This window comes from Nicotiana sylvestris, chromosome 1, assembly GCF_000393655.2.
Source record: "Nicotiana sylvestris chromosome 1, ASM39365v2, whole genome shotgun sequence".
NCBI lineage: Eukaryota > Viridiplantae > Streptophyta > Magnoliopsida > Solanales > Solanaceae > Nicotiana > Nicotiana sylvestris.
This window is the reverse complement of record NC_091057.1, coordinates 138,778,189-138,806,115: the sequence shown is the minus strand read 5'-3', so window position 1 is coordinate 138,806,115 and position 27,927 is coordinate 138,778,189. Positions and strand designations below refer to the sequence as shown.

The 27,927-nt window shown below is 40.7% G+C and overlaps 2 protein-coding genes across 2 annotated transcripts; one reads left to right on the top strand and one right to left on the bottom strand.

Annotated features, from left to right (window-relative positions):
• Positions 1 to 27,927, bottom strand: LOC104218593 (mannosylglycoprotein endo-beta-mannosidase). The gene is made up of 11 exons (XM_009769123.2): positions 27,573 to 27,927; positions 26,727 to 26,865; positions 26,275 to 26,502; positions 25,865 to 25,923; positions 24,752 to 24,800; positions 24,158 to 24,388; positions 22,615 to 22,784; positions 22,301 to 22,505; positions 1,763 to 2,425; positions 1,444 to 1,671; positions 1 to 1,094 (listed from the first exon to the last, which is right to left on the bottom strand). The coding sequence occupies exons 1-11, from the start codon at positions 27,716 to 27,718 to the stop codon at positions 300 to 302; spliced, it is 2,913 nt and encodes a 970-aa protein (XP_009767425.1). The 5' UTR covers positions 27,719 to 27,927; the 3' UTR covers positions 1 to 299.
• Positions 10,967 to 12,068, top strand: LOC138886557 (uncharacterized). The gene is made up of 2 exons (XM_070168475.1): positions 10,967 to 11,958; positions 12,057 to 12,068. The coding sequence occupies exon 1, from the start codon at positions 11,223 to 11,225 to the stop codon at positions 11,841 to 11,843; it is 621 nt and encodes a 206-aa protein (XP_070024576.1). The 5' UTR covers positions 10,967 to 11,222; the 3' UTR covers positions 11,844 to 11,958; positions 12,057 to 12,068.

The window sequence follows — 27,927 nt, the reverse complement described above, 5'->3', positions numbered from 1 at the left end:
TTAAATGGAAGTTACAACAATTTTATTGATTAAAATGGCATGAATGTCAGAACTCCTACACTACATAGCAGAACTGTTTTCTACAAGCACTAGAGCTCTTATTTCCAGACTCGTATCCTCGGAACCACCTGTTTTACAGTGTTAAAAGGGTGAACTGAACAAGGCACCAAAAGAGTGTTGCGTCTTGCTTCAAATGACTTAGGGCGTTCTACTTGAAAACACTGTGACATCTAGCACTAAAGATGACATGAACTACTACAATTTTACAACTTCCCTACTTGGGTGGCGAGATGATTGGCTTAAGGAATGGTATGCCCACTGTGGTGGTTCCAGCCATGCAGTGTGACCCGTGGAGTGACACCGGGAGGTACCTCAAAGGAAATGGTTACTGTCATCACTTCACCTGGTACCAGTGAGAAATAGTTGTCGGAGTAATGAACAGGAAGGATACGTGTGTCTTCACCTTTCTTGTGCTCCTTCTTTGACGCATGAACAGAGAAATGAAGAAAGAAAGCAACTCCTTTTTCTGTTCCATTAACTTCAGAAACCTTCGCCTTGCTGTGCTCCCTTGAAAGGTTCCTCCTAATCTTCTCGTACAAATTGATTTCATGTTTCTCCCCATCCAAAAGGTGAAAAGGTTCTGATGAATCCGATTCATCACAGCTACCATTTCTTCTGATGAAGTTATTTCTATACAGTGGAGTGTTAGAATCTGGCTTCTTTGATGTGTTCTGGATATGCATGTGCATTTCATAGGTCGATCCTTTTATAAAGGTTAGCGAAGTTATCTTGAGGGGTGGTCTTTTCTCCCTGAATGGTTCCAACAGCTTGTAATCACCACCGGAAAGGTGCAACCAGTAAAAGTTCCTAGAGTATATGCGATAATCGGACACATCATAGAGTTTGAGAAGAAGAAAGTAAACTGGCTTTGGATTCTTTGACTTAGGATACTTCATCTCAAACGTAGATAGAGTTTTTTTGGGTGGCACAGTAAGTTTTTCAGAGGTTTTATAGTATGGACATTCGCCTTCCAAATCCCAAACTGAGGCTTCTATAGCAACGTTAGAAAGTTCCTCTGACGTAGTGTTCACAACCTGTAGACAGTTAGAAAAATAATCATGAAAACAGTAAAATTCCTCCATTTTCCATTTTTTGGTGCAAACGTTGCACATTTAAGTCTGGTAATACATAATGGATGTGGAAGAAATAATAACTATTAGATTTCTTTCCCCGTCTGAAGAAATAAGCAGAAGGAATAGTTCCAAAGAAAAAGTCTGAACAATGCCACATAGTTCAGGTTCTGAATTCTTTTTGTTTTTTTTTAAGGTAAAGTTCAGGTCTAGCCTACTAAAATTCAAGTTTATTATTAAAGCTCAAGTATATCCACTTCTATTTGAAGCCAAATTATCAGATTTATCCTAACAGTGCTAGGCAAATGATTACCTCTATAGAATATTTAGCCAGATTAAGCTGAACATGAATTGGTTCTGCCGCAGAGCGGCAACCGTAGAATCCTGCTGTTTGGTCGTGGAGATGATCATAAAACTGGCCTCTTAGACCAGTCCATGGGTTTTGAGTTTTCCATATCAAAACACCTGTATATTTGCTCCACATTTGGGAAGTCCAGCCTTCTAAAAGAGCTCTGTACTGAACATAGTTAACAAGCTGTGCCTGATAAGATTTATAGAACACGTCAAATGCAGAAACAATAAAAGAGAATTAATGAGAGCGAATATGCACATCAGTGGAACATTTCACTCACCTTGAGACAAAAATCATCCAGATCTTTCGGCGTCCCGTATGATAATATCTGGTCATGAACCTTTCCTGGTTTGGAATATGGAATGTATTTATGGTAATTCCATATGGGATTAGGGACTTCTTCAATGTAGCCATTTGATAATTTTTTGAACAAAGGAATTTGCCATCCTTCGGGAGGCATAGTTGCTCTAATAGTAGCTGCTACTGGCATCCCCACGTTACCGACCTCTGGGTTAAAGCCATATTTGTAGTAGTCATGCTTGAAGAAGTCCTCAGGGTTCTGAATTTCATAAGGACCATCAGTGAAGTCCCCTTTTCCATCTGCGAACCCATCCCACATAGACCCCTGAATATAAACTCTAGTACCATCTAGATATTGACTTGGGTCCTTCAAAACGGGAGTAATTGCCGAGGTGTCACTGTCGTTTGACTTCATAAAATATGGATGGAGTTGTAGATCATTCTTCAAAGCAGCATTGATGTCAGGTGGTGGAACTTGTTCATTTCCCCCAACCCACAAGGCAAGACTAGGATGGTTCCTCAAAAGCTTAATGGTATCCCTTGCACAAAGCAAGAACAATTCATGGTCAAGTGGGCCATTTGGGTTTGACACAGGGTCACCTCGTCCATCACAGTCTCCAGTAATCCAGAACTCTTGCCAAACCTGCAAAATAATGAGATTTCATATTATCATCCTCTTTTGTTCCTATTCTATAGGAGGATACTTTATATCCGAGTAACTCCAGTTATAACGTTTTAAAGGGTATTTGAAGCAGATACCAATTTTGTGTATTCTATCCACTTTGCAAGGAATTCATCACACTGAATAAACGTAGCAAGTTTATATATTAAAAGCAAGCAATCTGTGATGACCCAAAAGGTCATCTCGTGTTTAGAACCCAATTCGGGGTTCCGAGGCCTTCAAACCCTCATCATACTTCTCCTCGATTTGCGTGCGCAGTCCGGGCGCATTTCCGGAAAGCCTTTATGTGAAAAATTTGAGAAAATAATAATTTTTGTCTTTAAAAGTGATTTTAGTTGACTTCGGTCAACATTTTGAGTGAACGGACCCGGACTCGTGTTTTGACGGTCCCGTAGGGTCCGTAGTAAAATATGGGACTTGGGCGTATGCCCGAATTCCAATTCCGAGGTCCCTAGCCCGAGAAATGAATTCTTGATGAAAATTGTTAAACTGAAATTATAATGGTTTTGTGAAAATGGTTAATAGTCGATCTTGTTGGTATCGGGCCCGTATTTTGGTTACGGAGTCCGGTACAGGTTTAATATGGTAGTTAAGTCATGTCTGTAAAATTTGGTGAGAAATGGGACTGATTTGACGTGATTCGGACGTTTGGTCGAGAAAATAGAACTATTGAACTTTCTTGAAAATTTCATGCAATTTCATGCTAAATTCGTAGTTCTAGGCGTTATTTTAGCGATTTGACTGAGCGAGCAACGTATGATGTTTTAAGACTTGTGTGCATGTTTGGTTTGGAGCCCTGAGGGCTCGGGTGAGTTTGGGGTAGGCTGTGGGATGTTTTGGACTTAGAAAATCTGGTGTGAGAGTGTTGTATTTAGTGTCTGTTGCATTGTGCTTCACAATCGCGTAGTCACTCTCGCGATCGCGAAGGGGAAACTGGGCTGGGGGAGGACTTCATTCTATGCGAAAGCGAGAACCGGGCCGCGAACGCGGAGCATTGGGGGGAATTGCTCTCCGCTAACGCGACCGGTCGACCGCGAACGCGTAGCTTTAGGAGGGTTGGTCAGGGGACCTGGGGAAATCCTATGCGAACGCGAGCCCCGTATCGCGAACGCGAAGGTAGGGCGGGCTAAACCTTCGCGAATGCGTAGCCTTTCCCGCGATCACGTAAGTCCTTAGGAGGCTGCTCTTCGTGAACGCGATAGTGCTCACGCAATCGCGATGAGCACTGTCGCCCAACACTTAAAACAAAAGGAGAAACGGGAATGGGCCATTATTTCATATTTTTTCAAAAAACTAGAAGGCATAGAGGCGATTTTCAAAAGACAAGTTCTTCCCCAAAGTGTTGGTAAATGATTCTAAACTACTTTCTTTCAATTATCCAGTGCATTTCATCAATTTTCAACTAAAAATCTAGGGTTTTCATGATGGAAATTGGGGGTTTGGGTAGAATTACGAATTTTTGCATAATTGGAATTTAGACCTCGATTTGGGGTCGGATTCTGAAACTAATTACATATTTGGGCTCGTAGATCAATGGGTGAATGGATTTTAGTCGGAACCTCGAGTTTTCACCAAGCGGGCTCGAGGTCGATTTTTTACTTTTTGGGAAAAATATTGGGAAACTTGTAATGGTGCATTGGAATTGATTTCTTTAGCGATAATTGATATTATTAAGTTAATTATGACTAGATACGGATGGTTCGGAGGTGAAAACTAAGAAAAAAGCTATGTTTGAGGCTTGAGTTCGGCCGTGGAATCGAGGTATGTATTGTGGCTAACCTTAGCTTGAGGGATTAGGTATTGTCGCCTTATTTGCTATGTGTTTGGTTGTTGAGTACGACGTATAGGTGAGGTAACGAGTACCTATACGTTGTTGTTGGGTCATAGTATGCGAGTGAGTCTTATCTTTGTGACTGTTGTATTCTTTATTCGTATTGTTCATGCTTAAACTGGTTATTCTTCATGTTAAACAAATCTTATCATGTTTTCCTGGAATTTGATATAGGTTGAGTATTGACTCAAGTTGAGATTCATATTGTGAATTAAATATTGAAACGAGGTTGGTTATTGATAATTCCCTTGCCGGGTTGTTATTGTTCTGTTTTTTAGGAGAGGAAGAGTGTAAGGCACGAAGGGTGATGTCGTGCAATGTTTTGTAAGTGAGTGATAATGCATGAAGGGTGATGTCGTGCCATATTCTGTGAGTGTTAATGTACGAAGGGTGATGTGTGCCATATTCTGAGAGTGTTAATGCACGAAGGGTGATGTTGTGCCATGTTATGAGAGAGTTAATGCACGAGGGTGATGTCGTGCCGTTTCTATTGTTTCTTATGGTAAGGACGAGAGTAAAAGCACGAAGGGTGATGTCGTGCACATGTTTGCCATGTTATTACTTCCATTGGTGCAAAGCATGATATTCACTGCGTTTCTTTACTGTACTATTTTCAGGACTTGATATTTCCCCTCAGCATGTTTTCCCCCTTCCCATTATTATCTGTTAAATTTCCGTTTGTTGTTATTTTCTCGTATATGATTTAACTGCACAGGTTCATGTTATTGTCGTGTCTTAGCCTCGTCACTACTTCGCCGATGTTAGGCTCGGCACTTACCAGTACATGGGATCGGTTGTACTGATACTGCACTCTGCACTTTCTGTGCAGATTTCGGTACCGGACCTCGTTGATCAGAGTTGGGTTGCTGCCTTCAGTCCATCAGGAGACCAAGGTAGAATTGTCGGCGTTCGCAGACCCTGGAGTCCCCTTCCATTTACCTTAGCTTTCCTGTTTTCTTTTAATTCGAGAACAGATGCATTTTCTTTACCAATATTTGTAGTATCTCTTAGAAGTTCGTGGATTGTGATACCAGATTTTGGGTAGTCGTGTAATAGTGTTTGGTCTATTATAAATTTCCGCACTTCTTATTTTGTTTTGGTTTAGATTATAGTTATTTACTGTTTTGAATAGTGATTAGCATGTTAGATCTTTATCTGTTGGTTTGCCTAGCATTCTAAGAGTTACACGTCATCACGATGCCGATGCTGGGAAATCCGAGTCGTGACAAGTTGGTATCAGAGCACTAGGTTGCCTAGGTCTCACAATTCACGAACAAGTTAGATAGAATCTGAGGGATCGGTACAGAGACGTATGTGCTTATCTCCCAGAGGCTACAGAGTTTAGGAATAACTTCACTTCCATTCTTCTCTTTCGTGCGATTTGATTTCTCAATGCTAATTGGACTTTCTACTCTTGTTCTTTCGCAGATGGCGAGAACACGTACCGCTTTATCGGCTGACCAGCAGCCCAAGCCCCAGCAGCAGCTCCTACGAGGGGCAGAGGACGAGGACGTGCCAGAGGCCGGGGCCCTGAGCTTGAGCAGCACCAGCGGCAGAGCCTCAGGTAGAGTTTGATGAAGAGGCTCCAGCCCAGGCCGTTCTAGCCAATGTTTTGGATAGCGTGCGGCGACAAATAGCGACGAGGCCCGCTTCACTAAGGCGAGAGGCACAAAGCGAAGCGCTCACCTTTTTGATGTAAAGCGACAATTTATACAAAAACATAAAATATTATATACATATAACTAAAAACTCAATGACAATAATATATTAATAAATATATCATTCAACAATTAAAGACTCAATAGATAGTCATAAACTCATAGTAAATTCATAAATTAAAGACTAATAGTCTAAACTCTAAAACAAGCAACATCTATTCTTCTTCAAGATTTTCAAATTCTACAACTTCATGAATGTTAACATTATATTGGCTATCATCTTCTTCATCCTCGGACTCTTCATCAATTAGGGACCGGCTTGAACTTGCTACGCCCTTTGCCTTATAACTTGAAGAACTCGCTCTAAGTCCATAGATATTCTCCTCAACTCCAACGGCCATAGAAACAGTACCCCAATCAAGATCATCTCCTTCATACACTAGTTCATCTTCACGATTTTGGGGGGCTCTAGTTAACCATTCATTTGCCTCGTCAATGTTGTCCAACATAATTGGATCAACGGTATCGCGAGCTTCGTAACGTCGCCTCAATGTTCTATTGTATTTAATATACACTAGATCATGGAGACGCGATAGCTCAAGCCTATTCCTTTTCTTGGAGTGAATCTGCGCATAAGTTATTTAAATTAATTAATAAATACTAATAATAATACAATATAGAATATATTAATATAATAAATCTACTTCTTACATGCTCAAATACACACCAATTTCTCTCGCATCTAGATGCACTACAAGTTAGGCTTAATATTTTGATGGCAAACTTTTGCAAGTTTGGAGTTTGATGTCCAAATTGCTTCCACCATTCAACTATAGAAAAATATTTTAAAAGATAATAAGTATAAATCACATAAATTAAATTAAAGTTATAAGGATATCTATATTAAAGTTAGTTACACCTTTTGTCTCTAGCTCTAATGGCAGTCGGTAAACCAAATAGGTCCTCTGCTTGTGAGTACTTACCAAACTCCTCCCCTATTAGATCTATCGTCGCTGAATTAGGGATCAACTTCTCAAAACATGCATGGTATCTAATCCACACCTCTTAATCCAAAGTTTCATCTCTAGTGTTGTAAAATAATCCCGGGTTCAGAAGATGGCCTGCTGCATGCAAAGGTCGATGGAGTTGATTGTTCCACCTGGTATCAATTATCTCAAAAACTTTCTCATATTTCCTAACATTTCCATCAAATGACGCTACAATACTCTCTTTGGCTCTATCCATAGCTTCATAAAGATAGCCCATTGGTGGTTTTTTCTCCCCATCCACCATACGAAGCACCCTAATCAAAGGACCACCAACTTTAAGAGCACGAACGACATCATTCAAGAATGATAGAGCAATAAGAACTTTGGCAGTTTCTTTCCCCGCAGCTTCCTTTGCATATTTATTATCTTTCCATTCAGTCGAAAGAACTAGCCTTCTCAAATTTTTCTTTTGCAAGTAAAAACTATGCAAAGTTAAGAAAGCCGTTGCAAATCTAGTCTTGGCCGGTCTCACCAAATTTCTTTCATTTGTGAATTTCCTCATCAAATTCAACAACAACGGCCTCTGACTGATGTAAGCATATACCTTTACGGCCTTAGTGAAAACTGTAAAAGGAACAATAACAATTTTATAGTTAATACTTAATAGGATAGGACATAAGTATAGATAAAGTTAAAGGCTTTAAAGATAACTATATTAAAGTTACTTGAGCATATGGGTTTTCCTTGAATATGTCACCAAACATCAAGTTGATACAATGGACAGCATATGGATTATGGAGTCCAATAAATGTTTGGATAGATAGCTTCCATCATCTTCCCCGCACTAACATTCTCACTAGCATTATCTGTAATAATTTGTACAACATTTTCCTTTCCAATTTTATCAATAGTATTTCTAAACAAGCTGTACATTTTGTTTCCATCCGTAGAAGAGTTGCTAGCATCATGAGATTCAAGAAAAACACTCCCTCTTGGAGATAATGTTGTATTGTGGTCCGGGCCCGGGCCTAAACGGGCCGGGCCAAACGGGCCTGGGCTTGAGGCGGGCCGGGCTGAGGCGGTCCTGGGCCAAATAGTCCCAATGTGTGGAACCGGCCCACGGCGGTCCTAAGCCCACATGGTCCCAAGCTAAATGGGTCGGGGCCGCGGGCCTAAACGGGCCTAATGGGCTTTTTTCGTTTCGGGCTATTTTTTTTATTTTTTTTATCTAAGGCATTTTCTTGTAAACTATATATGTATATACTAGTATAAATTGCTTATATATAGCTATATAAATATATATAGTATATATAGTATGTATATATAAGGGTGAATTATGTGTATATATAATTATATATTGCCTTATGTAATATATATTGCCTTATATATATGTATGTATGTATATATATAGTTTATATGTATTAGATATATATATATATATAGTTTATATGTATTAGAGATATATATATTGCTTTATATATATATGTGTGTATATATATATATATATATATATATATATACATACATACACACACATATATATATATAGGCTATTTTTTATAATTTTTTTTATCTAAGGCACTTTCTTGTAAACTATATATGTATATACTAGTATAAATTGCTTATATATAGCTATATAAATATATATAGTATATATAGTATGTATATATAAGGGTGTATTATGCGTATATATAATTATATATTGCCTTATGTAATATATATTACCTTATATATATGTGTGACGAATAACTTCTTGAAAATTGAATATCGTTGAAGACTTGAATACTTCAATCTTCACAATTTTTCACGAAATTGCAATAATAAAGTAAGCAATTATAGAAGAAAATTAGAGAGAGATTGATGAATTTGTGAGTAAAAATGAAAGAATAGGGGGGTATTTATAGTTGAGAATTGGGAAAAAGTGTAATTATAAAAAGTTTGGGGTTAAAGCAAAGTTTGGGGGCCAAATGGCTATTTTTTAAAGTGGCCAACGGATAAATTTTGAAGGCCAACGGCTAGATTTTAAAAATTTGACCGTTGGTATAAAAATTAGCCTTTGGAGCCCGTTGGGCCCGGTTGAACCGGCCCAGGCCCGCGGTCCTGGGCCGGTCTTAATGGTCCCGGGCTCACGGGCTAATTGTCTTGAACCGGCCCACCACAGGCTTTTGCACCACTAGAGCCCAGGCCCGGTTGAACCGGCCCGTTAGGCCCTCGGTCCTGGGCCGGTCCCGGGCCAGGCCCGGGCCACAATACAGCCTTACTTGGAGAGTTCATCAACACATTTATGATCATTTTTCCATTCTGTGCTGTCCATTTATCCATCATAATGGAACATCCAAACTTGTTCCATTCCACTTTATGCTCCTCAATAATTTGGTCTATCTTCTTCACCTCCTTTTTAAGATGAGTTACTCTAACTTCATGATAGCTAGGAGGCTTCATTCCTAGGCCATATTGTCCTACGGCCAAAATGAATTTATCAAAAGTTTTATAGTTGACACAGTTGAAAGGAAGCCCTGCATCGTACATCCATGATGCAAAGGCACTGACGGCGCGATCCCTCAAAATCTTCTTGCCTTCTAAACCTGAAACTTCTTCACCTTTTCCCCTTTCTTGTTGTTTTGCCGAGAAATAAAGATTGAGAGGACCTTTTGTCACCGTACGTGCCGTGGATGACCCATTAGAAGTATTTGGATTTATCTTATGAGTTTTAGCAGTGTTTAGAAAAGCGATCGCTTCGTCGCTTAAAGCGCGAAGCGACAGTGTATCGCTTCTGGCTGCTCGAAGCAATGTGATCTTGAAAAGCGCGCGCTTCACTAGCTGAAGCGACGAAGCGAGCAAATCGACGAAGCGATCGCTTTTTTTACAAAAGCGCACTGGCCCTTTTTTATAAAAAAAAAAACTTGGGGTCTGTTTTTTAATTATACAAAAAAGACCCCTAAATAGTCACAACAGACCACTGCTTCTCCCGTCAAAACAGAGACATCGACAAAGGCCTAGGGTTGACCCCTTCTCTCTCAAGCTCAAGCTCGACCACTGCTTCTCCAGTCCAGGTAATTTCTTTCTCTTTTCTTCTTCATTTCTTCTTCTCCTTTCTTATTTTTCTTCTGCTTCTTCTGCTTCTTCTGCTTCTTCTGCTTTTTTTTCTTTTGCTTCTGCTTCTGCTTCTTCTGCTGCTTCTTCTTCTGCTTCTGTTGCTTCTTTTTCTGCGTCTTTTTCTGCTTCTGCTTCTGCTGCTTCTTCTTCTGCTTCTTCTGCTTCTGCTTATTTTTCTTTTGCTTCTGCTTCTGCTGCTTCTTCTTCTGCTTCTGTTGCTTCTTTTTCTGCGTCTGTTTCTGCTTCTTCTGCTGCTTCTGCTTCTGCGTTATTATATTTCAGCATATAAAATTAATTATATATATGTATTATTTTTAGTTTATATGATTTTTTAAATGTTTTTTTCAGTTTATATAATTAATTACTATATATATTATTATTATATATAATAATATATATATAATGTTGGGCGGTGGAAAAGATGTACAAAAAATTGCTAAAGACATTTTGAGGGACGTGCGGTTAGAGCTTTTGCACGATGGGTCTATGATGTTGGGCTCCCCTTCAATTGTGTCAACTATGACACTTTTGGAGACTTTATTGAGGTCGTTGGTCAATACGGACCTGGAATGAAGCCTCCCACTTACCATGAAATAAGAGGTCCTTATCTAAATAAGGAAGTGGAGGAGACTAATAAAATTGTTGAGGAGCATAAAGTTGTATGGAACAAGTACGGCTGTTCCATTATGATGGATAAGTGGACGGCAAGAACGGGGAAAATGATTATTAATGTGTTGGTGAATTCTCCCCGGGGAAGCTTGTTTCTTGAGTCCATTGATGCTAGTGACTCATCCACCGACCACATCAAAATGTTCACCTTGTTTCAGAATACCATCGAAAAGATTGGTCCAAGCAAAGTTGTTCAAGTGGTCACTGATAATGCAAGTGAAAATAAGAAAGCAGGTGGCATGATTGAAGGAGCGTACAAGAATGTCTATTGGACTCCATGTGCGGCTCATTGTATCAACTTGATGTTCGGGGACATTTTCAGGGAAAAACCCTTCTCTACAGTTTTTGGCCAGGGCGTTATGTTACATCCTTATATTTCTCAGCGGCCCTTGTTATTGAATATGATGAGAAGATTCACCATGCAAAAAAATTTGGTGAAACCGGGCAAGACAAGGTTCGCCACTGCTTTCTTGACTTTGCATAGTATCCACTGTTAAAAAAACAATTTGAGAAAGATGGTCACTTCAGAGGAATGGAGCAAGAGTAAATTTGCAAAGGAAAGTGCGGGGAAAGAGGTTGCACGCATTATTCTTTCTTATTCTTTTTGGAATAATGTCCTTCATGCTCTTAAAATTGGTGGCCCTTTGGTTAAAGTACTCCGTTTGGTGGATGGGGAGCAAAAACCATCAATGGGCTACCTCTATGAAGCTATAGATAGGGCCAAGGAGGCTATTCAAGCATCATTCAGTGATGAGCAGAAATATGCAAAGGTCTTTCAGATCATTGATGCAAGATGGGATGAGCAACTTCATAGACCTTTGCATGCAGCTGGACTTATTCTGAACCCATCAATCTTTTATGAGCAGCATGAGAAAAATTCATTGGCTAAAGAAGTGTGGACAGGATTCCATCAGGTTGTTATCAAGTTGAACCCAGATGAAGACTTGCAAGAAAAGATAGTAGATCAGCTTGCTATTTACAAGGCAGCTGAAGGACTTTTTAAGCTCCGACTTGCTATTAAACAAAGAACGACGAAGTCGCCAGGTGACCAAGTGTTTCTATATTTTATAGCTCTAACTTCAATGTATTCTTTATACTTATTAACTCTTGAACATTTTTTTAACTTCTATAGTTAAATGGTGGGACCAATATGGTGTAGAGACTCCGGAGCTACAGGCTTTCGCCATCAAAGTTCTAAGCTTAACTTGTAGCTCATCCGGATGTGAAAGGAACTGGAGTGTTTTTGAACACGTGAGAAATAAAAAGAATTATTTCGTATTTTGAGATAAAGTAAATTATATCTCAATTGTCCAAACTCCTACTAATTAGTTGACACATCTTTTTTGCAGATTCATACAAAGAAAATGAATCGACTAACCTTGAAGCGCCTCCATAATCTAGTGTTCATAAAATACAATAGAGCATTGAGACGACGCTACAACCACCGCAATATAATTGATCCAATTCTTTTGGACAATATTGATGAGGCTAATGAGTGGCTAACCGGAGTCCCCGAAAATTGTGAAGATGAAGAAGTATTTGAAGGCGACTCCGATTTCACTTGGGGTGATGTTGCGGTTGGTAGTGGAGTTGGGGAAGATCCTTATGGTTTAAGGAGATATACTCCAAGTTCAAGCTCTATTAGGAAGGGAAAAAGTGTGGCTACTACAAGTCGATCCCTATCCCTAATTGATGAAGATGAAAGTGATCATGAAGAGGAGGGGGAAGAAGAAGATGACGAGCAATATGAAGATAATAGAGGAATTCAAGATTTTGACAATCTTGAAGAAGAAGAAGAAGAGTAGAAGAATAAGATGTTGATTCTAGTAATTTAGTAGCTTTGATTTTACTTGTCCTATGGTTTGTGGAAGGTTTGTGGATGATTTGCTGGTACCTAGTACCTACTTTTAAGTATTTAAATTGAAGTTTTTGATTATTTATAATTTTACATTATGTTTTTTAAGAATTGCGCTTCACTTTAATAAAGCATGCGCTTCGCTTTGCGCTTCGCTTTTGAAGCGAGGCGAGCCCTTGTCGCTTTTTTGCGCTTCGCGCTCTCAAAAACACTGAGTTTTAGGGGGGGAGGTCCCATTTCACCTTCTTCATCCATCTCATCATCTTCATCAATTAGATTCACCGATGCTTCATAATTCATTTGAGTTTTTGCCATATTTTTCTTTTCAACAAACGATTTTACTTCCTCCCTAACCCCGGGCGGACAAAGGGGACATTGTATTACATTTTTAAATCCACCTATCAAATATTGCTTGTGACGAGTTATCCCACCATTATATGTTTTTTGACAAAACACACAATTAATTGCGAATCTTGACGAGCCTTGTATAGCATAATTCCAAGCTATATCTCGTTTAGTATTATCGGATGATGCCATTTCAACGTTGTTTTATAGACAAAAATTATCAAGTCAATATGCAATTAATTCTACTATATAAGACTATAAGTTAATAATTGAAAAAAAGGCAAACAGAGCCAAAAAAAGGGCCTCAAAACAGCCTCTGTTTCTGAAAAAAAGGGCCTCAAAGCAGCCTCTGTTGCCAAAACAGAGCCAAAAAAAAAATTAAGAGAAGAAGAAAGAGGAAGTGAAGAACCTCTGTATTTTGCTCGAAAATTAGAGCACAAAAACAGACCACTGTTTCTGCTCTTTTCGTCAAAAAAGAGAGGAAAAAAGAAGAAGGAAGAAGAAGAGAAGAAGAAGGAGAAAGAAGAAAGAAGAGAGAAGAAAGAAGAAGAAAGCAAGGAAACTCAGAGCTCATGCTTATACCTGGTCTTTCAATGGCAGAAGCTTGATGAAGAAGAAGATGGCACTGGGAAGAAATGAAGAAGTTGAAGAAGTTGTTTTGTTCGAGCCCTAATCGCAAGTTCCGGCCTTTTCTTGTTGTTTTTTGTTTGAAGTTGAAGAAGCTCTGAACTCAAGCCCTAATCGCGACCTATTATTTTAAGTTTTGCCCTTTTTCTTTTTCTTTTTTAAAATAGCAACGCTACAGCCGCTACTCGCTACAGTGTTGCCTCACGCAACACACCTTGAAGCGACCGCTATTTTGAAACGCAACGCAACAGTTGCCATGTAGCGACACTGCCTTGCCTCGTCTCGCCTCACGCTATTAGCGCTGAGGCGGGCGCTATTTATAACATTGGTTCCAGCATGACCAGCTCAGGTCCCGGAGGGGTTCATAGCTACCCTGGTACTTTAGGATGCTTTGGTCCGTCTAGAGGGCCTTATGGAGAGCATAGCTCAGACTGGCACATTTCCTGTAGCACCAGCCGTCTCTCAGGCTAGGGAAGGAGCCCAGACTCCCGCTACCCACACTCCGGAGTAGATGACTCCTCAGTTTCAGACTCCGGCAGCTCAGCCAGTTGGAGTAGTTCAGCCAGCTACTGCAGCACAGGCCGCTGGTGGATCAGTCATGTCTTCTGAGGCTTTGTTGAGGTTGGACAAGTTCACCAAGCTTTTTCCGATTCATTACAGTGGGGCAGCTTATAAGGACCCATAGGATTATCTTGACCGCTATCATGAGGTGTTGCAGAACATGGGGATAGTGGAGACCAATGGGGTCGACTTTGCTATATTCCAGATGATAGGGTCCGCCAAGAGATGGTGGAATGATTTTGTGTTGACTAGACCAGTTGGTCGCCTGCCTTTGACTTGGGACCAGTTCTCTCAGCTATTTCTCGAAAAGTTCCTTTCTGTTACTCAGAGAGAGGACTATCGTAGGCGATTCGAGCATCTTCAGCAGGGTTCTATGACTGTCACTCAGTACGAGACTAGGTTTGTTGATTTGGCCCGTCATGCTCTTCTTATACTCCCCACCGAGATAGAGAGGATGAGGAGGTTTATTGAGGGACTCACTCAGCCTATCAGATTGCAGATGGCTAAAGAGACAGGGAGCGAGATTTCTTTCCAGGATGCGGCCAATGTGGCCAGGCAAGTTGAGATAATTTTAGCTCAGGGGAGTGGTCAGGGGTCTGACAAGAGTCCTCGTCATTCTGGTAGGGTCAGTGGTGCCTCGTCTGGAGGCAGGGATTCTTTTGGTAGAGGCCATCCTCCCAGGCCGTTTCATTCAGCACTTCAGGCTTCTCACGGTGCTTCAGGTGGTCCTGGCTCTCATATATTCTGATCAACTACCTTACAGTGCACCACCAGCTCCTATCAGTGCACCTCCGCTCCTGAGTTTTCAGAGTGGTTACCTAGGCCGTCAGGGTTAGTTTCAGGGTAAGCAATCTCAGCAGCCGAGGTCTTGTTATACTCGTGGCGATCCGAGGCTCATTGCCAGGGATTGCCCTCGAGTATCGAGCAGTTCTTAGCATCAAGGTTCTCGTGGCATGGTCCCGGCACCGGGGGTTCCACCACCCGCCCAGCCAGGTAGAGGTAGGGGTCAGATAGCTAGAGGTGGAGGTCGAGGTATTAGAGGTGGAGGCCAGCCAGCAGGAGGCCGTCCCAGGGATATAGTTTAGAGTGGTGGGGCCCAGCCCCGATATTATGCTTTCCCAGCCAGGCCTAAGCCTGAGGCACCCGATGCCGTTATCACAGGTACGGTTTCAATTTGCAGTAGAGATACTTCAGTTCTAATTGATCCAGGGTCTACATACTCCTATGTGTCATCTTACTTTGCTTCGTATTTGGTTGTGCCTTGTGAATCCTTGAGTGCTCTTGTATATGTGTCCACACCGGTGGGTGATTCTATTGTTGTAGAGCGTGTCTATCGCTCGTGTGTGGTTATTATTGGGGGTCTTGAGACGAGTGTGGATCTCCTACTTCTCAATATAGTTGATTTTGATGCCATTTTGGGGATGGATTGGCGGTCACCTTATCATGCTATATTGAACTGTCACGCCAAGACCAACCTTAGCCTTGCCGGGGTTGCCTCGATTGGAGTGGAGAGGGACTCCTGGTCATTCTACCAGTAGGGTTATTTCTTATGTGAAGGCTCGGCGCATGGTCGAGAAGGGGTGTTTGGCTTATTTGGCTTATGTTCGTGATTCCAGTGCGGAGGTTCCTTCCATGGATTCCGTATCAGTTGTTCGTGAATTTCCAGAGGTATTTCCTGCAGACCTGCCCGGGATGCCACCCAATAGGGATATTGACTTTTGCATTGATTTGGCTCCGGGCACTCAGCCCATTTCTATTCCGCCATACCGAATGGCCCCACCAGAGTTGAAAGAATTGAAGGAGCAGTTGCAAGACTTGCTTGATAAGGGCTTCATTAGGCCTAGTGTCTCGCATTGGGGTGCGCTAGTGTTATTTGTAAATAAAAAGGATGGATCGATGAGGATGTGCATAGATTATCGATAGTTGAACAAAGTCACAATCAAGAACAAGTATCCATTGCCAAGGATTGATTACTTATTTGACCAGCTTCAGGATGCCAAGGTGTTTTCAAAGATCGATTTGGGTTCTGGCTATTATCAGTTGAGGATTAGGGCGTCTGATGTCCCTAAGACAGCTTTTCGGACTCGGGATGGGCATTATGAGTTTTTAGTGATGTCATTTGGGTTGACAAATGCCCTAGCAGCGTTCATGGATTTGATGAACCGAGTGTTCAAGCCCTATTTGGATTCTTTCATGATTGTTTTTATTGATGATATCTTGATCTACTCCCGCAGTCGAGAGGAGCATGAGCAGCATTTTCGGATCGTTCTTCAGACTCTGAGAGACAGCCAGTTATATGTTAAGTTTTCGAAATGTGAGTTTTGGTTGAGTTCGGTTGCATTCTTGGGTCACGTTGTATCAGCAAAGGGTATTAAGGTGGATCCTAAAAAGATTGGGCAGTCAAAGACAGGCCTAGACCCACATCAGCTACAAAAATCCGGAGTTTCTTGGGCTTGGCAGGTTAATACCGTCAGTTTGTGGAGGGGTTTTCATCTATAGCAGCCCCGATGACTAGGTTGACACAGAAGGGTGCCCCGTTCAGGTGGCCGGTCGAGTGTGAGGCGAGCTTTCACAAGCTCAAGACTGTTTTGACTACGACGCTGGTGTTAGTGCTGCCCACAGGTTCAGGGCCCTATACAGTGTATTGTAACGCATCTCGTATTGGACTTGGTGCGGTATTGATGCAGGGTGGCAAGGTTATTGCGTATGCCTCGCGACAGTTGAAGATTCACGAGAAGAATTATCCAGTTCATGACTTAGAGCTAGCAGTCATTGTTCACGTACTGAAAATTTGGAGGCATTATCTATATGGCGTGTCGTGTGAGGTGTTCACGGATCATAAGAGTTTGCAGCATTTGTTCAAGTAGAGGGAGCTCAATTTGAGGCAGAGGAGGTGGTTGGAACTATTGAAAGACTATGATATCACCATCTTGTATCATCTCGGGAAGGCCAACGTAGTGGCCGATGCTTTGAGTAGGAAGTCAGCTAGTATGGGCAGTCTCGCGTATATTCCAGTCGATGAGAGACCGCTTGCTTTAGATGTTCAGGCTTTGGTCAATCAGTTCGTGAGATTGGATGTTTCTGAGCCCGGCCGTGTTCTAGCTTGTACAGTCGCTCGGTCTTCCTTGTTTGAACGTATCAGGGAGCGGCAATATGATGATCCTCATTTGCTTGTCCTTAGGGACACAGTGCGGCACGGAGATGCCAAGTAGGTTACAGTTGGAGATGATGGAGTTTTGAGGATGCAGGGTCGTGTTTGCGTGCCTAATGTGGATGAACTTCGTGAGTTGATTCTAGAGGAGGCTCCCAGTTCCCGGTATTGTATTCATCCGGGCGCCGCTAAGATGTATCAGGACTTGCGACAGCATTATTGGTAGAGGAGGATGAAGAAGGATATTGTTGCATATGTAGTACGAGCATCAGAGACCTGGTGGTTTGCTTCAGAAGATTGAGATACCTGAGTGGAAGTGGGAGCGTATCACTATGGACTTTGTTGTTGGACTCCCACGGACTCGGAGGAAGTTCGATGTAGTATGGGTTATTGTGGATAGGCTGACCAAGTCGGCGCAGTTTATTCCTGTGGCAGTTTCCTATTCTTCGGAGCGGTTGGGAGATTTACATCCGTGAGATCGTTCGTCTTCATGGTGTGCCCGTGTCTATCATTTCTGACTGAGGTACGCAGTTTACCTCGCATTTCTGGAGGGCAGTACTGCGTGAGTTAGGTACGCGGGTCGAGTTGAGCACAACATTTCATCCTCAGACGGACGGACGGTCCGAGCGTACCATTCAAATTTTGGAGGATATGCTCCGCGCCTGTGTTATTGACTTTGGAGGTTCTTGGGATTAGTTCTTGTTGTTAGCGGAGTTTGCCTACAACAACAGTTATCAGTCGAGCATCCAAATGGCTCCCTATGAGGCGTTGTATGGTAGACGGTGTCGATCGCCGGTTGGATGGTTTGAGCCGGGGGAGGCTCGGTTACTAGGCAGAGACTTAGTGCAGGATACCTTGGATAAGGTTAAGATCATTCAGGATAGACTACGTACAGCTCAGTCCAGGCAAAAAAGTTATGTTGATCATAAGGTTCGAGATGTGGCATTCATGGTCGGAGAGAGAGTGTTGCTTCGAGTGCCACCCATGAAGGGTGTGATGCGGCTTGGGGAAAAGGGCACGTTAAGCCCTAGTTCATCGGGCTTTTTGAGATTCTTGATCGAGTGGGAGAGGTGGCTTACAGACTTATGTTGCCACCAGGCTTATCAGCGATACATCCAGTGTTTCATGTGTCCATGCTTCGGAAGTATCATGGCAATCCATCCCATGTGTTAGATTTCAGCATTGTCCAGTTGGACAAGGATTTGACCTACGATGAGGAGCCGGTAGCTATTCTAGACCGGCACGTTCGTCAGTTGAGGTCGAAGAGTTATCCTTCGGTTCGTGTGCAGTGGAGAAGTCAGCCTGTCGAGGCAGCTACTTAGGAGTCCGAGTCCGATATGCGGAGCAGATATCCCCATCTTTTCCCTAGCTCAGGCACTTTTCTATGTCCGTTCGAGGACGAACGGTTGTTTTAGAGGTGGAGAATGTGATGACCCAAAAGGTCATCTCGTGTTTTAAAACCCAATTCGGGGTTCCGAGGCCTTCAAAACCTCATCTTACATCTCCTCAATTTGCATAGTTCGAGCGCATTTCCGGAAAACCTTTATGTGAAAAATTTGAGAAAATAATAATTTTTGCCTTTAAAAGTAATTTTAGTTGACTTCGGTCAACATTTTGAGTGAACGAACCCGGACTCATATTTTGACGGTTCCAGAGGGTCCGTAGTAAAATATGGGACTTGGGTGTATGCTCGGAATCGAATTCCGAGGTCCCTAGCCCGAGAAATGAATTTTTGATGAAAATTGTTAAATTGAAATTATAATGGTTTTGTGAAAATGGTTAATAGTCGATCTTGTTGGTATCGGGCCCGTATTTTGGTTCTAGAGCCAGGTATAGGTTTAATATGAAATTTAAGTCATGTCTGTGAAATTTGGTGAAAAATGGGACTGATTTGATGTGATTCGAACCTTTGGTCGAGAAAATAGAACTATTGAGCTTTCTTGAAAATTTCATGCAATTTGATGCTAAATTCGTAGTTCTAGGTGTTATTTTGGCGATTTAATCGCGCGACCAAATTCGTATGATGTTTTTAAGACTTGTGTGCATGTTTGGTTTGGAGCCCCGAAGGCTCGGATGAGTTTCGGGTAGGCTACGGGATGTTTTAGACTCAGAAAATCTGGTGTGAGAGTGTTGTATCTGGTGTCTGTTGCATTGTGCTTCGCGATCGCGAAGGGAATAATGGGCAGGGGGAGGACTTCACTCTACGCGAACGCGAGACCAGGGTCGCGAACGCGGAGCATTGAGAGGAATTGCTCTACGCGAACGCGACCGGTCGACCACGAACGCATAGCTTTAGAAGGGCTGGTCAGGGGACCTGGGGAAACCCTATGCGAACGCGAGCCCCGTATCGCTAACGCGAAGGTAGGGCGGGATAAACCTTCGTGAATGCGTAGCCTTTCCCGCGATCGCGTATGTCCTTAGGAGGCTGCTCTTCGCGAACGCGACAGTGCTCACGCGATCGCAATGAACACTGTCGCCCAGCACTTAAAACAGAAGCAGAAACGGGAATGGGCCATTATTTCATATTTTCAAAAAACTAGAAGGCATAGAGGCGATTTTCAAGAGACAAGTTCTTCCCCAAAGTGTTGGTAAATAATTCTAAACTACTTTCTTTCAATTACCCATTGCATTTCATCAATTTTCAACCAAAAATCTAGGGTTTTCATGGTGGAAATTGGGGGTTTGGATAGAATTAGGGATTGTTGTATAATTGGAATTTAGACCTCGATTTGGGGTCGGATTCCGAAACTAATTACATATTTGGGCTCGTGGGTGAATGGGTGAATGGGTTTTGGTCGGAACCTCGAGTTTTAACCAAGCGGGCTCGGGTCGGTTTTTGACTTTTTGGGGAAAATGTTGGGAAACTTGTAACGATGCATTGGAATTGATTTCTTTAGCGATAATTGATATTATTAAGTTAATTATAACTAGATACGGGTGGTTCGGAGGTGGACACTAAGGGAAAAGCGGTGTTTGAGGCTTGAGTTCGGCCGTGGAATCGAGGTAAGTATTGTGGCTAACCTTAGCTTGAGGGATTAGGTATTGTCGCCGTATTTGCTATGTGTTTGGTTGTTGAGTACGACGTATAGGTGAGGTGACGAGTACCTATACGTTATTGTCGGGTCATAGTATGCGAGTGAGTCTTATCCTTGTGACTATTGTATTCTTTATTCGTATTGCTCATGCTTAAACTGGTTATTCTTCATGTTAAACAAATGTTATCATATTTTCCTGGAATTTGATATTGGTTGAGTATTGCCTCAAATTGAGATTCATATTATGAAGTTAAATATTAAAACGAGGTTGGTTATTGATAATTCCCTTGCCGAGTTGTTATTGTTCTGTTGTTTGGGTGAGGAAGAGTGTAAGGCACGAAGGGTAATGTCGTGCAATGTTTTCTGAGTGAGTGATAATGCACGAAGGGTGATGTCGTGCCATATTCTGTGAGTGTAATGCACGAAGGGTGATGCGTGCCATATTCTGAGAGTGTTAATGCACGAAGGGTGATGTCGTGTCATGTTATGAGAGAGTTAATGCAGGAAAGGTGATGTCGTGCCATGTTATGAGAGAGTTAATGCACGAAAGGTGATGTCGTGCCGTTTCTATTGTTTCTTATGGTAAGGACGAGAGTAAAAGCACGAAGGGTGATGTCGTGCACATGTTTGCCATATTATTACTTCTGTTGGTGCAAAGCATGATATTCACTGCGTTTCTTTAGTGTACTATTTTCAGGACTTGATATTTCCCCTCAACATGTTTTCCCCCTTTCCCATTATTATCCGTTCAATTTCCGTTTGTTGTTATTTTCTCGTATATGATTTAACTCCACAGGTTCATGTTATTGTCGTGTCCTAGCCTCGGCACTTACCAGTACATGGGGTCGGTTGTACTGATACTGCACTCTGCACTTTCTGTGCAAATTTCGGTACCGGACCTCGTTGATCAGAGTTGGATTGCTGCCTTTAGTCCATCAGGAGACCCAAGGTAGATCCGCCAGCGTTCGCAGACCCTGGAGTCCCCTTCCATTTACCCTAGCTTTCCTGTTTTCTTTTAATTCGAGAACATATTTTCTTTAAACCAGTATTTGTAGTAACTCTTAGAAGTTCGGATTGTGACACCAGATTTTGGGTAGGCGTGTAATAGTGTTTGGTCTATTATAAATTTCCGCACTTCTTATTTTGTCTTGGTTTAGATTATTGTTATTTACTGTTTTGAATAGTGATTAGCGTGTTAGATCTTTATCTGTTGGCTTGCTTAGCATTCTAGAGTTAGGCCATCACGATCCCGATGGTGGGAAATCCGGGTCGTGACACGATCAGTGCAAGACTTCTAAGGAAATCAGATTGTGTATATACTCTGTACATAAAGACCAATCAATGCTTCTGCTCTAAAGAGCCAAGTGAATAAATCAATGCTTCATCTGCCTAGCAAGATATATGGATATTCACTACTGATATTGCAAAAATCACCATCACTAAAGAAAAACCACATTAATTGCCAACAAAACCACCTAGAGATTTTTTTCTCCGAACCCTTTGGAAGCGAACAGCAAGTTGGCTTCTGTTTTACTTTCAACCCACATGCTCAGGAAATTCAAAGGACAGCCGCACAGGCATACAAAGCAGGGTAAGGAGGAATGCTCTACAACTTAAAAGTTTAGACAACAAGAAATTCGAAAGGGGGTTTAATGAGTGATCAGATTCTATTCAGGAGAACAATGAAAATATGGGGGAGTTCTATGGCAATAATTGTAACATTTTGGTCCACCTATGACATTTCAGTTAATATGCCCAATTGGATGATATCTGTGAAAAATCCAATATCTTGTCTAGATTTTCTACCTTTTATATACCACCAGTATACACTTTACAGTGATTACCTTCGCATCAATAACGTAATCCTTAAAACAATGGCATCTGGTTCTGCAATCAAGAAGTCACCTTTTCAAATACACAAATTAGAACACGCCCATGCAAACCATAGCACACCAACACGTAAATAACATAGCCAGAACCACAAACACAGAGAGCGTCGGGTAAGAGGTGAGTTCTTACCAGTAGACCATATAAGTCACAATAATGATAAAACTCAGGTCTCTCAGCCAGTCCCCCACCCCAACAACGCATCATGTTGAAGTTCATATCAGCATGGAATCTGATATCTGTCTTGTATCTTTCCTTTGAAAGCCGCAATAATCCATCTGAGAGGATCCAATTACCCCCACGGATGAATATTGGTTGTCCATTTACCTTAAACAACCTGGTAAGAAAACAAAGCCAAATTTACATCATTATATCAACTCACGAGACAACCTACTATTACTCTGGAGAAGACAAAGGGAGAGGAGATTTCAAAGTTAGATTTTCACCTTCCACCTGTAGCACTATCTATATGACTCTCAATTTTGCGAAATCCAAAATGGTGACTCCATGTATCCGACTCTCCATAACCTTGCACATCAACAGTAATATCAACATTGTAAAGATGTTGCTTTCCCATTCCGTTAGGCCACCATAAATTGGGTTTGTAGAAATAAAGCTGCAACGGAAAGATTTAACCCACTTAGACAACAATCAACTGGAGATAGGCTGCCGAGCAGTGCAACATAGAAGATAGATTTTCAAAGCAAAGACTTGACAGATTTTACAAAAACTCAATAACAGAGATGGAATAGACACATCCAGAAAAGGGAAACATAAAAAACAACAAAAGTAAGGAACTTCATATATAATACTCGATTTAGAGCATCCAGAGGACAAAGTGCCAATTCAGTACATGAACAGGATCAAACATCCCAACAGAATATTTTTTCATGAAGCAATTTGTTGTCCTATTTCATTGCACCATTGTTCACCAAATTGAAAGAGTAAATAAAAAGTCAATGTTCTCAGAACGGAAACACGAGGAAAACTTGCGAAGTTGGACAATTTAGGTGAAACCAACATCCTCATTGAACATTAGACATTTTTAACTGGTAAACTAAGATAAAGCATAACAAATTCTCGGATTACCACCTCAAGCGCTCAAGCACCTTCTCTCAGTATTGTACAGATCTCTGCTTTATTCAAATGGCAGAATTATAAGAGGTACATTGAAACTCAGCAACAGAAACCTTCACACCTGCCACCACACTTGGGTTATTAATATTATTAAATCACCAAGGAAAACCTCCAGTAGCCTAAAGTCAAATGGTGTGTGACCTTTACTTGGAATTTTATAAATATGCCAATATAATCTGGAAATTTCTTTTAAAGTAGTACTCTAAGTCTCTAACAAAGGAGTGTACTATTCCATCTGCTACTCAAGGTCTTCTCAACTATAGACCCAATTAGGCCATTTAATAGTGACTTTGTCTACAAGCTTGAGAGACTACAGTATGTTTTTTAGCCTGTGGGAAGCCACATATGTGACATTAGAATTAAGATCTCCCACAAGTTTTTTTGATTAATTTATGAAAAGGAAGTAGAAAAAACTGTATTAGTGTTATTATTAGAATCTGCTAGAGTAGATTAAAGTGCCACATTGGTTAGGGGATGGACTTGTTGTCTCCTTATATGCAATTGCGGAATCTTCCCCTCATAAGTTAGCTTTTGGGTTGAGTTAGGCCAAGGGCCAGATCCGTCCTTGCCCATGTTATATTTTCCAAGCTCCAGTAGGCAGGTATGGGCATTGGATTTTGTGGGTGGGGTGGGGTGGGGGGGGGGGAGGGGATGTTGTTTAAGAGTGGGTTAGAGTCCTGAGTCCCACATTGGTCGGGAAATGGGTTGGTTATCTCCTTATATGGACTTGGGCAATCCTCCCCTAATGAGCTAGCTTCTAGGTTGAGTTAATCTCAAGGTACATTTCTTAACAGAAGCAAAGGAAAAAAAAAAGGTAAAAGAAAAGGAGAGAGAGAGAAACAAGAAACTAACCTGAGGAAATGTATAATGAATGCTGGCACCTGGAGAGATAGACACATGTTGTGTCTCAAGATGCTCAATTAAGAAAGTATTTTCTTCAAGTTCAGTTGACACTTGGATGTTCAGCGAACAGTCAGCTACCCAGGCACTTTTGTTGACCAACTCTATCGTAGAGTGTAAATATACCCTCTTGTAGCCATCAAAAAACGTTGAGGCCAAGTGGGGATCTATTATTTTCACTGGCTGCACCAGAATTGATATTTAATCTGAATCAGGAACTATATATTAACCACAAAAAGAAAAACTCAGCACATAAAAGCTCAGGGCTATGAACTCATTGGCTTTCTTGATGAATTGTGAAAGCCGCACCACAACATCACATAACAAAATTCAAAAAGAAAAAAAAATATAAAGGAAAAGAAAAGTTGACCACTAACACCCAAAATCGTAAAAAAACGAATAGTTGCCAGCAGTTTTGTGGTTAAAAAAGATACACAAGTCTGGAAAACAAAGGTCACAATAGAAACTATAAGAATTTCCTATGATTGTTCAAAGAAGCGGACTAAACATTCATGATCTAGTATAAGATTTTGATTGAAATCTTACCCCTGTAACAGTAGTGGAAACCTCATCCCAGATGCCAGTGTTCCTATCCCTGTAATAATGAATATCATACAGCGGTTTAACATTTAAGGTGAGAGAGTCCTGCTTTATTTTGTTTTAGAAAAACTGCACTTGGCAATATGGTGTTGTGAATTTATCTAAACAGATCCAAGAAAATTGGAGGAACAGTATGTTTGCATTTTCCAAGTAACAGTCTTTTCCGACTATGCAAAACATTAATATATGAGTTGTCGACTTGATATTTACTGAATTAACTTATAAGATGACAAAATGATTGCTTATTATTTACAGCAAAATTTCTCCTCGTTGACTTCATAAAACATGATTTTTTTTGTGGGCCTGGAAACTACAACTTATATGCAAGTGATTTATATGAATCTTTCATTTACTAGTTGCCGAATGAAGAGCCCATCACCCATAAACCTCTGACCAGAAATTTAGAAAGACAAACAAGTAAATAGTGCACTATTCAATTGGTTAATGTACTTTTCTGAGGAGCAGAAGGGATAGCCTCAGGTTACTTGAATCTGATCTCAATACAAAGATTTGGCATTTCTTAAGATTTGAGATTATCCAGCAGGCACAGTTCAGACACATCAAGTTTACAGCATAATAAAATATCCAAGCCACAAACTTTTAAATCGATGACATTATATATGTTAAACATCTTGGGAAGGTTTCTCTTCTTTTTGGTATAATGCTTGTAGACGGAATGTTTTCCCACATCAACAATATTTTCCTTTAACAGAAACAAACATATATGTAAAAATATCAATCCACCAACTATGCCTCAAGACCAAATTATCCTCTATATGCATTCTACGCAATTCAAGTCCACTTCAAGGGATGCAGACCTCAACCTACCGCATTCCTTCTCCTTTATATGAGCTTGGGATGGCTATGTTTTGCGAAACTCACATATGCAGAGTTGAGATTATGCATGTAAAAATACAGGTTAAATTCTCATTACCGATGTTTCAGCCAAGTGAGATACTTTTAAATATGATCATATGGCAATTCTAAAAGTCAAAAGAGAAGTGTTACACAGAAGAAATCGATGCAAAAACTGGCTCAGAAACAGTAAGCTGTCTTCACCTTATTGGAGTCATCCAATCCCAACCTTCGACATATTGTGCAGCAACATCTTTCCCAATCTAAGACATGCAGAAGAGAGATTTAGTGACCATGCCGCACAATATAGAGAAGCTTGTATTTGCAATATTGATCTATTGTGAAATAGGCAATCAGTGAACACGAACACATTCTTGTTGAAACAATTTTATTGTAAATAACACAACTGTCAAAGAAACACAACCAAAAGTTGACAATACCTTCACATAAAGTCAGGAGACAGGAATACAGTAAATCTAGAAATTAATTTACGAACTTTACTAATTCTCTCTCCCAGATTACAGAAAGTACAGGCTTAAGTTTGTGCCTTCAAAAGACAATAATAAATACTTTCCAACATGATTTCCACACTTAAGTTTAAATTTGAATAATACCTCGTGATCGCCACCTTGACCACCCTGAGGAGGAATTCGCCCTGGATGATCAGGAGGGTAAACAAGCACAGCCAGCAGATTCTGACCATCCGGATGCAGAATGCCAGTAATATCAATAGAATGCCTCCTAAACATTCCCTTTGGGAGCACCTCCTTGTGCCCATTCAGATAGACTTCAGCAGAATAGTTAATAGCCCGAAAATTAAGATCCACGTGTTGATTATTTGACTGAAACAAATTTAATCAATCACTCATTTGTAGCAACAAACACAGGGAATAGTTGCAAAAGCAGCTAGGAAAATGAACAGATTGTAACATTCATTCAGTTGACTAAATAACTATGCTCGAGCTATTCAATGTGGAAAACTTTCCACATGAGAAGCGTAAACTCTTATGAGTAAATGAGGCACCCAAGGCAAGTGAAACAGATCAGGTATTTTTGTGAGACATACCGGCTTACAGTCAAATGTGGTGAAAAACCAGAAAGTATAGTGTTCCCTCCCCGAATCAGCAATATCAATAATTGATTCATTCTCCAGCCCATAGAAAGGATCAGGAACAAGCTTGTTCTTTACCAGAGTTCCCAAAACACTGCAATTTGAGTTACAAAATGAAGATATAACAACAGAAAACATAATCTCCAGAATGCTTGATTTTAAACTTTATATCAGGCAATTTAAGAAAATATCAAATCTGATTTTTTTAATCAACTCTCCATCTTTCACCAACTTAAAATCCCGACGGAAGCTACCAAATGGGGCTTATGAAGTTTAAACTACATATTCCAAAATCCTTCCTAGCGGCGAATACCAGGATTCATTGATGACCAAATAAAAATGAGAATCAAGTCATTTCATCACAAAAGATTGTATCTTTTATAAACTACAGAGACATACTAAAGTAACATAACCAAATCAATAGTTCAAACCATAAGAATCATCCTAAAATTATCATCAAAATAACAAAACAACAACACTGATGAACATGATAATAATTACAATTTTAAAAAAAAAAATCAGTTGGTTGTACACTCTTTACTAATTAAACTTCTCAATATCAAATTCCAACTTGCCTACAAGTATTATTACTGTGGAGAAAATGCAGAATCCCAAAAAAAAGAACATTTTATTTTAACAATTTAGTCTTGAATTCAAGCTTTCCCATTTCAAATCTAACAAAAAGAACACTACCCATCACCACATTCACTACACTCCCCACACATTGGCTAAAACTTAAAAGAAAAGGGCCATTATTTTGTATAAACCAAAAAGGAAAATAAAGGAATAAGGAAACATTACGTTCCGGGAACAACAGCTTCCATCCAAGGAGATTCAGGTTGAGTAGGAGGGTGAGTAGTAGTCAACTCTACTCCATTGATTTCTACATCTGTTGATCGAGCAGCTAACCATCCTGTATCCAACACTATCTTCCCTATTTCCACCATTGAAGAACAAGAAACCCTAGAACAACCTTAATCTTCTCCAGTGATACAATGGATTCGGAGGAAATAATGATTGAATCAGCAGTTTTAGTACGTAGTACTAGTGAGAGGTTGAATTCGGTTGTAGTTGTCGCTTTATTGGATAAAGTGACAAGATTTTAAAGATAACTGGGTCCCGCCATCTTGTGGTGGGGCCACTCGGAGGTTCTCTA

Bases quoted from the DNA above. Each gene is read 5' to 3' on its own strand.
- LOC138886557 (XM_070168475.1), top strand. From the start codon at position 11,223: ATGGTCACTTCAGAGGAATGGAGCAAGAGTAAATTTGCAAAGGAAAGT.
- LOC104218593 (XM_009769123.2), bottom strand. From the start codon at position 27,718: ATGGTGGAAATAGGGAAGATAGTGTTGGATACAGGATGGTTAGCTGCT. The intron at 22,785-24,157 runs GTTAGTTTCTTG...TTTCCGTTGCAG, and splicing joins TTCATTATACATTTCCTCAG to CTTTATTTCTACAAACCCAA. The intron at 2,426-22,300 runs GTAAGAACTCAC...ATTATTTTGCAG, and splicing joins GTGACTTATATGGTCTACTG to GTTTGGCAAGAGTTCTGGAT.